Below are 13,105 nucleotides of genomic sequence, written 5' to 3'. Positions count from 1 at the left end.
TCTGTATATGGAACAATTATATTTGTATATTAAAGTGTATTATACTCTCCCTAACTTAATAGGCAGTCCAGTCTCATATTTGCATGCCAAATACAAAAAGGAAGCATTCAATTTTTATCTTACATTTTTTGTTTAGTTACTTCACGAAAGCCAAGGGATGATGAAAAGGATGGGCAAGCATACAGATTTGTGTCACGGGCTGAAATGGAGATGGATATTAAAGCTGGCAGATATTTAGAGCATGGAGAATATGAAGGAAATCTTTATGGCACCAAAATTGATTCCATCCTTGAAGTTGTTCAGACAGGAAGGACCTGCATCTTGGATGTGAATCCACAGGTATATAATTTCTGATATTAGACTACAAGTGTAGGAGTATGATTTTAAATTTGAAGGCTTCTTCTCTGTTTAAAGATTACAATATCAACTGGATTCTTACGTTTGTGGCACTTAGTTGGAATGAATTAGAAAGACGGAAAAACCCCCACTTAGATTCCATATGGAAGAGGAGTCTTGCAGAGTAGTAAGTAATCTTTTCAGCCAAGGAAAGAGTGATGTTGAGCATTTCAAAAGTCAGTGTAGGAGTTTGTAAAATAGAAATAAGAATCTGCAATTACGTGTTTCTGCCTATTATAACAGACTAGTTTGCAGTGCCCCTTAAGTAATGGGGACATGTGATGAGTCATTCTCAAATATAGGGTGGGGTTTTTTTTCTTTTTCTTTGCTTCTAGGCCCTGAAAATACTGAGGACTTCAGAATTCATGCCCTATGTAGTGTTTATTGCTGCTCCAGAGTTGGAGACTTTGCGCGCCATGCACAAGGCTGTGGTAGATGCTGGAATTACAACCAAACTTCTCACTGTAAGTAGATTATTTCATGTTTAGCTTGCTTTGAACAGGATGTTCTTAGATTTTCTTTTTTTTTACCATTCATTTTAGATGGAATTTGTTCTGAAATTAACGTCTCAAAGAAAAGTTAGGCAAGAGTTTTGCTGATTACTTAGTAGAAGTTAACCAAATACTATGTATAAGGCAGACTGCTTCTTAAAAATAGACCTCTTTCTTACAGAGAAGTGCTGATTACAAAAATTACTTGTAATGTGTTCTTTGGGAAGTGTCACCTCTTGATTATTTGCAGCAAATGGTAGATATTTGATGGTGGGAATTGTTCGTTTATGTAAATGTCTTTCCTTCACTTTTCCCATCTCTCCCTCCAAAAAGTTTTGTTCAAGTTTGTCTTATAATATAGGTGTGCTTTAGAAATGCAGTCTCTAATCCTCAGGAAAGATATTGCAGCCTGCGTAAAAAAAAAAAACCCAACCGACAATAGAATGCAAGTAGGCCTTGTTTCCACTACTGCAGCAGCACATGCTGCACTGAGAGTGGCTGGGAGCTGTGAGAATAAGAAGTGTAGAATAGCTTCTCTTCCCCTGAAGTTCCTTGGATTTGTCATGTAAAGCAAAGTGGCACATTTTATTCATTAGATCTTCTCTCCTTTTCTGAGACGGTGTGTAGCAGAGGGAAATGAGACATACTTCCTCCAGCACAACAAATTATAAATATTCTGTATGGGCATGAACTTTCCCAGCTGCAGGAGCAAAGCAAAAAAAGCCAGATTGAGCAGTTAAGAAAACTATCCTCTGTCTTCAGCAGGACAACTTCCCCATCTGAGAAAAGCCATGGTTTGCTGACAACTCACAATGACAGTGCTGCAGCTTAGATAGTAGCAATACCTTGTGTAATGCTGACGGGGCATTCAAAGCAATAAAATGGGGGGGTGGGTTAATTTCCACTAAATGAATATGGGATTTTTTTAGTCGTCTTTTTTTCTTTTCAAACCTGTGAGATCCCATTCTCTTAACCATGTGAGAGACTGTCCTGTCCTAGTCATGGATTCTGGTTAATATAGATTCTAGTATCTCTGTGAGTGCTCTGCCTTTCCTTCTCTCTGCCCCGAATGACCCCAAATTTTGTGATGCATATACAAGAAGGCAAGGTTAAAACTGTCCAGACAAGTATAAAAATTATTTCCTGCACTTCCTAATATTTGATTCCCTAAGGGACATCCTTGCCTATGTTTTACTTGTCCTTATGAATAATAAAGAGGATAGTTACATTTAAAATATACATTTATGTATCTTTATGAATTCAGAATCATATCTGTGCACATGTATATAAAGAATATGATTGCCCATTTCATATTCTTGTGCTTCCTGAACAAATGAAAAACAAATACCATTTAAAATATTGTTCTGCTTGCTAGTGGGTCTGTCCACATTATTTCTAGCATCCTAAGCCACTCCACTGCAAAAATTCTGGCTCTTGTGATACGTTTGCTTGTCTCCTTCATTTACTGTGAAGGAAAGGCTACTCACAAACTTACTTTTTCATTTTGGCTTTTTTATTTACAACTGTATCAGGACTTGAAATTATTAAAATAAATATTGTCAAGGGGACAAATCTTATAACCGCTTAGAAAAAAAATTGCTTTTGTGCAAAAGCAGAGAGGAATTTTCTAAGAATGTAGGACTAATGAAACATGAAAAAATGCTCAGTGGCAGCACTTCATGAAGGCTTAATAATGTAGGAATATAAATTTCCTGCATATTTTGCAGCTTATGTCAGAACTAAAGTAATGCAGCAGTAGTTTATGAATGAGGAACTGATGTCAGGTGAGCAAGGCTGAAATGTAGCCTCTAAAAGCAATAAGGTATTCTAGAGCTTTATTCTACTAGAAATGTATCTTGCATTGTCTTTTTTATTTCATACTGATTTAAATTCCTGGATTTTTGATGCCTTCTGTGGAAATAAAAAAGGCCACAAATATATTTACATAACTGATTGACTCAGTCATTCCTAAAGCATTAATTTTATTCTGATTGGATTGTCAGTTACACATACAAATTTATTAACTGCCCGTTGTGCATACCAGCCCAAGTTAATGTGCTTCTATTGACTTTCTTAAAAATTGCAGGATTTGAAAACATTTGGTTGCCATATTTAACATTATTGGTGTAGCTCCTAACTTCTTCAGCTCTTTCAATGCATTTTGGCTTAAGTTCTATGTGGATTTACTATAAATGAAAACTTTCATTATTTTTTAAATATATTCAGTATATAGCTTTAAGTAGTCAGTTGCAATATGTAATGAAGGGATACTTCTGTATTTATAAGGATTTGCCAAGTTTTATGTTCTTAGTAATCATAAAATTCTCTTTAACAGGACACTGATTTGAAAAAAACAGTGGATGAAAGTGCACGGATCCAGAGAGCATACAACCACTATTTTGATCTGACCATTGTAAATGACAACCTAGACAAAGCCTTTGAGAAGCTACAGACTGCTATCGAGAGACTGAGGCTGGAACCACAGTGGGTCCCAATTAGCTGGGTATATTGAGATTTCTCAAGAGGAGCTTAAGTAACAAAATCAACTGCAGCAAATATGCTAATGCGACGTTGTGTAGATACCGACGATAACCTACAGCACCTGTGCATTTTTACTCTGTATATTCAAAAGTACACTATTCTGAATTTTTATAAAAATGTCAAAGGGAAAGTGTACTTAAATATGTAATTTATTTTAATTTTTCTAACTTTTTACAGATAACCTTTCTATTCATATCACATGAAGGAAATGCGTTTAAGCATTTTTATATGTTTTGATTTAGTACCTTTGCCTTTTTCATCTAAGAAACTTTCAGTCATTTACTTCAACATTTACATCTTGGTCTTACATTTTCACTGTGATTAAAAAAAGGATACTTGAAACAATTTTTGTAAAACTTGTTTAACGTCAGTGTTTAACTGGTCAAAAGTCTATAGCTCTTAATATGAAAGAACAGTAATTTCTTTGGTTTTTTTTTCTTCCTTAAAAAAATAGTAATTTCATGGGAGCAGAATATTAAATACTAAAAGCAGCAACCAACACACAGCTCCATTGCTGCAGCTTCTTTCGGCTTAATGTTGGTGCATTTTTGATGTTTCACAAATTCTTGATGTCTCTTGATTTAGACAACTGTTGTATAGGTTCCCTTATACGTGTCTCTTAAATACCGTAAAGCAATACTTTGCAAGCTGCTTATTAGGCGGTTCTTGGGAGCCAACCTGTTAGCCCATTATGGTTGAAATACTGACATTAGAAAGCTTGTACGCAAGGTAATTCAGTGCAATTTGAATAATGGTGAAGTAGCCTGAGAGAGAACCTGATAACGTGGAGCCTTGTAGAGTGACGCTTAAGGTTTAGGACTATTTATTCACAGTTGTGAAAACACATTGCTTTAAAAAAAAAAAAAAAGGCATTTTTCTTTTCTTAGGATATTGTTCAATATTTGTATAGTGATCTGTGGCTTAATTTCCTGTGATATCTAGCTGGGTTCTATATTATCTTTTTTAATATTTGTGTGTGATCAACTGCTGTATTTTTAGGAGTGTGATATAATGGAATTTCTGTGCTTTTTGTTGCATTGGTTTTAGTTGTATTTTTCATTAGATAGCTTGTGAATTGGAAGCTTACTGCTAAAAAGCAATGTTGTTTATACCTTTTTGTTTTACAACATATTTCCTTTTGTTTAGTGACAGTTCTTCCCTTAGTAGGCTCATTGATATAATTTGTATTAGGTTCAAGTTAATTGATCAAAACTTATGCTGATGTAAATTTCTGCTTAACAAGAACAAAATGAAAACATAGCTTGTCACTAAGACTAGCTCTTTTTATGACCATATTTTATATTATAATGTCAGCTGTTGTATATAGTAACATTCACCATCACTTACCAGGTTAGGTGTCTAAACTGAAGTCATCTATTTGTTCAATTTCTCTTCCATCTGGTGACAGGCACCTGGCTTCTGAATTCTTTTTCAACACCAAAGTGTGACACAGAATGCTATCAAAATGCAAGTTCCTCAGAAGTATTTCTGAAGGAAAAGAGGCTTAGACACTGTAAAACAGTATGGCATCCTGGGGCTCTTAAAGATTTTATGTGCACAAGGAAAAGGAAAATGGAGTTGGTGCAGTATAGGAAAAGTGTAAGTCTCAAAAAAACCCTCAAAACACCTGTATACTACAGATTCTTTTTACAAAGCCTATAAAGTTGGTTGTTGTGGGGGAAAAGAGGCAGGGGGAGCTTGAGATCCCAGTGTATGTGGAAAATATTAGTTGAAACCGTGTATAGCACAGGTCATCTTTGTGGCTCTTGAGATTTCAGTCTTTTAGAGGGAATCTGAAATTCTCAAGGGAAAATTTGTACCCCTACTTCGGTTTATTAATACACTTTCCAAGATGTGTTTTCTCTGGTTTTGTTTAAGTTTGGCAGAGCTTTTAAATGTGGCACCAGCACGAGACTTTTATTTTCCTTTGCCAGGAGACGTGTTCTGTGATCCTATTGCTCAGAGGCTGCTTTGAGAAATGGATCGTGTTGAATGTAGCAGCAGTGATAGCAGAGCCGTTGCTTGACTATTTTAATGATTTACTATTGGCACTATATGCTGAACGTGACTAAACTGTGTTTGTATACTGTGTAATAGGAGACCTACATATGCTGTAAATAAGATGTGCTATCTGGACAGATATGATGCCTTTTCATTATCAGTTAGAAAATACTCTATTTGTGATGCCAAAAGTGAGCCAAGCTCACTCTTCCCTAATGAACAGAATAAGAAGATTCTTCAGTTTCCACACTATAGTACTTTATATTGCAAATATCACTTATTTCTATCTTTTTTCCCATAAATTTACTTAACCAAATGTAACACATGAAACATGGGCACCAAGGTTTAGTCAGGAAAACCTCTCTGCTCCTTCTATTTCCATCCCAGGGAGAATAGCAATCCCCAAACAGCCATGTATTTGCTAAAGCCGAAAGCTTTAGCTTTTGCTACAGGTACACATAGCTTTTTTAAATCAAGCAGTTAGTTAGCACAGTGGAGCCTAGTGGCTGACCATTTAGTGGTGTTAATGTAGATGCTAATGGAAGTACAATTCTGAAGCAATAAGAGAAGATGGCTTGCTTAGGTTGCATGCAAACATCACAGGTTTTAACTGGATGTCCACCTGCAGGTTGTAAGGGGAAAAACCCCCAACCCAAACCCAAACACCACACTCCTTGCATCTATTTGTTAAATCTTGAAAATGGAGAGTTCAGATTGGCAGGTCTATAATGTTGGGAAGCGAGAGGGGTTGTTTTGGTTTTTAGCAAAATCAGGTTTTCATCAGATATCCTGCTTAGTTTGTCACTACCTGGTAGGATGACTAGAATGAGAATGACAGTTACTTTTTTTTTTTTTTAAAAAGAGCATTCTTGAAGGTTCTTAGAATGATGGTGCCATTTCAGTTATATACACAGCAGTGAAAGTCTCTACCTGTCAGGGTATGCTAGATCAGATGTTAGATAAGAGACCTGTATATTGTGCAATTAGGGAAGAAAGACACTCTGAAAGGCTAGTTTTGAGCAAGTGAAAATATTTCATGTAACAGCTGTTTGAAGTATTTTGGAGGAGTTAAAATAACTAGGATTTCATGTATATCATTCTGTACTAAACATTCATTTTCCAGATAATAACAGGAAAACTTTTTACATTGACTGTTAATGATAACAATAGGTGTGTCTGAGCGAGGTGAAGATGCTGCTAAATGTTTAAGATATGTGGTATGTATCACAAGATAAATATTTAAGTAGTTTAGAAAAGTAAATTATCAAATAGTTGTCTGTGTATATGTATGTATGTGGATGGTAAAACAAAAAATGCTCACCTCTGCTATAACATTACTAAGCTACCATGACTTAATCTGGAAATGTGCATGTGAGACTTTAAACTGGTACACTTCTCTACCTGGTTTATTGTGTTTACTAATGTATATTTTTCTAAATATACAAATATTTCAATCTAAAAATTCTATATTTATCTGTAATTTCTATCTGTTTTGGACAGTGCATGAGGTGCTGTAAAATTCTGTACATATAGAGACTTATAGAAGAAACACTGTAGTTGCCCTGTGAATGAAAAGTTGTACATAAAAGTACAGTCAGTATGCCAAGACCCATAAGTTATTTCCTTAAATGCACCAAAAATTCCCTTAAGTGTGCACCAGTCTCAACATTCATGTAAATACTTTGGTGCATATGTACCCAAGTGATTACCTTGCTGTCTCTAAATATTACACTAGCAGGTCTACTTTACGTTCTACATGTGACAAGATGCAGTCAATTAAGTTTAGTGGGATAAATATAATGGGATATGTCATCTTGTATAAAGGTCTTTCAAAATGTTCTGCAAATAGAAAACAAAGGTAAAATTGCAGCAGAATCGCAGACTGACATAGGCAAGGGAAATTGAATTTATAACCAATGCAGTATCCTTAACTTGTGCCGTGGTCTCAGATCAGTGCAGCTCTGTGTACTTGGTTGTACAAAAGCTTTGTGGACAAGGATGGAAGATCAGCTTATCACTTTTGAACTTGTGTTTATATAAACTGTCACATCTTGGATAGGCTCAAAACGTGACAGGATTTTCCCAATCCTCTATCCTCACAACTCTAACTCATTGCATCTTCTAAAATCATACCTAAATGACTTGCTGTACAAATTGCCTGCATCTCAGCGTTCAGGAAGTCATCTGGGTTTTGTTTTGTTTTGAAGAGGGTGATTCAGATAGGAAACTTTTTTCTCTTCGAAACACAGAAAATTCCTGGCTAGGTACCCTTTGGAGCCAAGCTTGCCTGTCTGCTATGCTTAAGGACCAGTGGAGAATGATCAAGTAGAGCACCACTCCAGAAATGGGGAGATGAGCTAAAATTGTGAACATAAACAAATTCAAAATTCCTTTACCTATTCCTTGGTTTCCCATCCAGGCTTCCTCTGTCTGGCTTCTTCATTCAGACTGAATGTTGAGGCAGATGCTGTTTCTCAGTTCATCTATAGCGCCTGCGGCAGTCAGTCAATTCCCCCTCGCTCATTGCGCCTGTATGTACAGCTTCAAGACAAACTGCAGGTGGAGGACTGTTGCATCCGTCATGCAAATGCGTATAGACTGTTTGCTTCATGCAGAGCTTCTTGGTTCACCCAAGTTCTGAAGAGTTGAAGTACCGTAGTGGTGTTGCCAAACTTCATACTACTTTTGCAAAAGTGGTGAGACCAATTTATTGATGCCTAGGTAGTGGTTATTGCATACAAAGACTTGTAGTCTCCTATGCCTCTTGCCTTAAATACCCCTCCAGCTGTCAGTCCCTCCCTACACAAAACCTCTCCTGGGCCATTAAAAGGATTTCTGTAAAGGCACTGCCATTTGCTTTCTCTGGTGGACTGTCATGAAAGGTGGTGAAGTCCTGGCCTTTTTTTTTCCTTTTTTTTTTCCCTGGGTTTCTTTTTTTGGCCTGCCCTTCTTGGTTTTCATGTGTGTTTAACGAGCTTACTGATGGGAATTGTCTGGGATTCTCAGCTTGTGTCCTGTAGAGGAAACAGTGGTCAACAGATTGGTATAAAAGACTGGTGTAACTTACTGGTTTTAGGCCCAAGAGAGATTTTAAAAAGAAAAAAAAAAAAAGGAGTGAAAACACTTGTAAAATAACCAATTTTCAGAGGCAGCTTTGGCTTCCAAACCTATGAAAAGTACACTCATGCGCACGCATGCGCGTGCACACACGCATACACACACACAAAAATAAAACTTAGAGGTAATTCAGACAATATCTGCTAATTTACCTGAATTCTCCATGCTGAGATACTATTCCACAAACTGTCACATTTTAAACTGCTGAATTCTCAGTTCATTTGCTGGTACTGCAGCTGGAATTTACCTGTACAGGCTTAAAAACAAACTCCAGCTTGGTGAAGGCTGTTAAGCAGTTTCATCTCCAAACAGATTTGTTTTTTCTTTCAGCAGGGTTTCAGCAATATATTTATATTTTATAGGATAAATTACACTTGAAGTAAATGTGAATTTTGTTCTCAGTATTTTTAACCCTTTCTTGTGCTAGTTGGGTATGGAGTTCCTTTTGCTGCTAAGGCAGTGGTTGGTTGTGGAATACTTACTGACCAGCCTGCAAGGCTAACATAGTTAAAGTAGTCCTGGAAACAATTTCTCCCATTTATCCTTTTCCTTTTAATGTCATTAGCTCCATGTTAATGTTGTCCCTGCAAGTTTGCCTGTCTTCACAGCTGATCCAGGTATTGCTTCCTAAGTAGTCAGCCTTACCTAGAGCACAGTAAACCCTCTTCCAAAAAACCCAAGTAACTTTTCTGTTATTTGATCTCTTACAGGATACATAGTGTACAGCAAAATGAATGGCACTGCTCTGTATTCTGGGGGTGGCAGCAAAATTGTTGGCTGCAAAACCAAGGTTTTTTTGACTTATTTTTGTTGGTTTAGTTCTTTCTTGTACACAATTATATATGGTGATAACTGTTGAAATGTATTTCTCCCCTTTGAAAATGCATGTTGAACATTCCTTCCCCTCCCTCATCATATATTGCCTGTGTGTAACATTTGTGCGCTGTGGTATAAGGGGGACAGATTCCTTAGGTTTTAAAGTACAAAAAAATTTGCTGCTCTCCCACCCCAAACTGGGGTAAGAACTATAAAATCTTGGTTAAGTGTTTGGATTTAAATGTGTATCAGAAGTCTGTCACCGTGCATTTCCTTACCTTGCTTCTTCTCACAATTGTTTTTGCCTATTGAAAGCTCTTGTGTTTTGTTTTGGGTTTTTTTTTTTTTTCCTTCTACAGCATATTAAATTAAACTGGATTTGACATTTGTAAAACTTTAAAAACTGCTCTTCTGTAAAAAAAATACTTTCTTCAGCTGCAAACATCCTACAGAAAAAAAATCTTAACTATTAGCTAAACTTTCTAATGTAAACCTGCAATTGATTTAGTACCTAATTGTTTGAATACAATACTGTAGAGCAGGCCTAGGAGATGGGACTTGTTAGCATTCTGACTTCATACTGATAAAGTCAGCTAATACATAGGACATTTTTAAATTGCAACTTGTTTTCTAAAACCCCCCTTTTTCACAGCTAATATTTTCACAATAAACATAGCCAAACATAAAAATGTTAATGTACAAATTGTGAAATTCTGTTAATTCCCAACAAAATATTTTTGTATATAATAAAAATTTAATATTGAAAAAATGTAATGAGCTGTTTTCTGATTTTTTTTTTTTTTTGGTCATACTTTGAATTTTAGCCAAATAAGCTATCAAGAAGCTATCTGTGCACGTCTGCCTTTTATCTTTACCTAATCCTTTATTGCTGAAAACTGGCTCCACATAACACAGTTTCCTGCTAGTACACTGATGTGTTGGTGTGCTGGTACCAAATATTGCACTGACCCACTTGTCTGCACAGATCGGTGGGTCTGCAGTGTGCTGGTTTGGTTTTGTAGTTTTTTTAAGTGTAGCAGGCTTCACAGGTACACACACACTGCTTGTATAGTGTGTTTCGGTCTCATTTAGTGCTCAAAGTTCAGAAAAGCAACTTTTCACTTGGTTAGCTTGATATTCTTGAATGCACCAAATCCCCATTCAACATATAGAGCTCTCGGGGCCTCTTCAGTCATCCTATAAATGTCATCACTGCTGAATTTGGGGTCCTTATTTTCTGAGCACTGCGGCATTAAGGGAGTCATTCTCCTGGGCCTGCGCTGTAGTTAACCAGCATGCAAAAGCCTAAGGGACTCCAGCCTGCAGCTTGTATGAGGTGAGCGCTTGGTTACTGACGGCAAGGCTGAGCCTGCTGCCCTCTGGAGCTCTTTCTTTGAAAAAGGCTGCGGACCACGTCTTCCCTGGTCCTGATCTGATCCCGAATTGCAAAAGTGGGGTTTCTTCCCCCTTCCTCCTGGGGAGTGTGGAAGTATAGCAAAGGGAAGCAACATTCTGAGGAGGGGTATCAGGGTGTGAAATCAAACCGTTTATGAGACAAGCTCCAACCTTCTCTAAAGGGCCCTACAGCCTTTTTACCACCTCCGTTTTCTAGGGAAGACCCCATCTAACCTTGAAAAAGCATTTTCTGTAGGAGACCAGCCTGTCACAGGAAATCGCTGTTTTATCTAAGATGTAGTGGACGCATATCCAGCTCTTCTTAAGTGGATTCTGAATTAATTTGGATCAGTGCAGCTTAGGCTGGGTCCCTGTGTCGTGTCCCAAAGTTGGAGCGACTCAGGTTCGTGGATTTCCTTTGTCAGAATTAAGGTGAAACGACACCAGGGGAGTTCAAACAACAACCAACATTTATTCAACCTAGCTAACTTTGTCCAAGTACACATGAATTTGTTAGTATGAACCTTGCAACATGTCACTAAGCCGCTATTTGAGAAGAGGAGGTAAGTACAGGAAAATGAAATGGAAAAAGGAACATGAAATGTACCAGAAGGAGAGCCCTCCCGTTGAGTCACGAGGTTCAGAGCAGACCCCCTTGCTTTCTGGACTCCTTCTCAAAGAGGAGCTCAGGGGCGGCTAGGTCCACTCTTAGTCTCAGACTTGGTCAACGGTTTATGTTTCAAAGGATGAGGGACTGTGGAAAAGAGAGAAGGAAAAGAGGGAGAGAGAGAGTGAGAGAAAGAAAGAAAGAAAGAAAGAGAGAAGAGAGGGGTTTCACCAGTCCTGGGTCCAGCGTTGGTCCAGCCAGCGTAGAGATCCAGTTCCGGAGGGCGCGCGCTGAGGATTCGTTCTCTCCTCTTTTATAGTGTGTTAGTTGATGATCTCAACATGCGCAGTTCCCACACCCGGGGTTCACTGGAATCGGTTAGTGAGCTTTGGGGAGGGGAGTTCATTGTGGAGTTGCCTCTCTTTTCCTGCTGGCATGACCACTTAAGATAGAAGCACAGTCCCAACTTCCATGGGGCCTTCTTCCTCCAGGAAGGCATAAATTGTGTTCCTTCTCCTGGCCACTGAAGATAAGGAATTGGGGCTTTGGAGAAGTGCGTTCCCACCCTCCGTGGGGCCCTCTCCTCTGTCCACATTGTCCTGTTCACAAAACTCCAGCATTTTTACAGAGGTTGTTTTGTCCACCAAAGCTCTTTTAGCGGATGTTTGAGACACTGAATTTGTCAGACCGTCACACCCTGAAGAGGCTATCCTCATTTAGCTTAGGGAAGGACAGGACAAGAGTTACTTGGAGAGAGACATATTGCTCCTGCTTTTCCCTCAGATCTTCAAATCCCCAGTCTGAGCTATTTTTCATATTAGTGAGCATAAGGATCCTGCTTTCAAGAGCATGGAAGAAGGAACTGGAGGGAAAGTGGTGAACAGATAACCTGCCTTAGAGCGTCTTTTTTCTGCCACTTGTGCTGCTCGCTCAGTTCTAAAAATGCCACCCTCAGCTACCTGCTGGTCTAGAGGTGCTTCTGTGGTCACAGAAGCGCTGCCAAATGGAGGAAAGCTGGGAAACCCCTCCACAAAGAGCACATAAAAGGACAAAGCCAAGACTGAAGTGCAACTGCTGCCTTCTGCAGATACTGATCAATCCTAGAAGTATGGCAGCAGATGAGGCGAGGAGCCAAGAGACCCAAGCAACCTTCACGACTAGCAGCAAGTCTGGGGTCTCTGGGGCACACCACTGCTTGCCCAAGCGTCTCTCACGGTGTGAGTTCGAGGCTGCCCTGCCTCCTGCCTCTGTTCCCCTGAGCAGAGGCCCTGGTGCTGCCGCCCCCGCCACCCCTGCCTGCCAGGCACCTGCCCCCTCCACGGCTCCCCCACCTCAGGCATGGGGCAGGGGCGCTAGTCCCGCGCAGGAGGTGGGGTATCACACATCAGCGCAGCCCACGGTGGTGGTGCCTCGTGCAATGTCTCCCTGCGTTCCCATCTGCCTAAGGGTCACAAGCAGCAGGACTCTGTAACACAGAGTACAGTGCCTTCGCCCTCCTTGGCTGTAGTTACTGCCAGTCAAGCTGTGAGGCTGCTAGGCCTCCCCAGTACCATAAACACCGCCAGCCCCTCAGGTGCCCTCAGCTTGGCTCTGTCAGCAACCTTCATACTCCTCAGCCTCAACCTGTTCCGTGGATTTAGCTGAAGCAAAAGACTAATGTACATCTGAAAACAAAACAGCAGGAAACAAACAAAACATTTTCTTTTTTTAATCATGTTTCTGTAGAACACCTAGCATTTAG

The 13,105-nt window shown here is 39.1% G+C and overlaps 1 protein-coding gene across 7 annotated transcripts in view; it reads left to right on the top strand.

Moving 5' to 3' along the window:
• PALS2 (protein associated with LIN7 2, MAGUK p55 family member) overlaps positions 1 to 10,131 on the top strand; it is a 65,260-nt gene extending 55,129 nt beyond the window's left edge. For 6 of the 7 annotated variants that reach the window (XM_049798127.1, XM_049798126.1, XM_049798129.1 and 3 more), the window contains 3 exons: positions 137 to 339; positions 732 to 860; positions 3,223 to 6,285. In XM_049798127.1, the coding sequence (XP_049654084.1) occupies positions 137 to 339; positions 732 to 860; positions 3,223 to 3,399 (509 nt within the window). In that variant the 3' untranslated portion in view covers positions 3,400 to 6,285. Of the gene's footprint in view, positions 1 to 136; positions 340 to 731; positions 861 to 3,222; positions 6,286 to 7,848 lie in introns of those variants that run through there. The other variant, XR_007505775.1, reaches the window with a different exon arrangement.
• The last annotated feature ends 2,974 nt before the right edge of the window (positions 10,132 to 13,105 follow it).

Source organism: Accipiter gentilis, chromosome 4 (assembly GCF_929443795.1).
Source record: "Accipiter gentilis chromosome 4, bAccGen1.1, whole genome shotgun sequence".
Taxonomy (NCBI): Eukaryota; Metazoa; Chordata; class Aves; order Accipitriformes; family Accipitridae; genus Astur; species Astur gentilis.
This window is presented reverse-complemented; position numbering and strand designations above follow the sequence as displayed.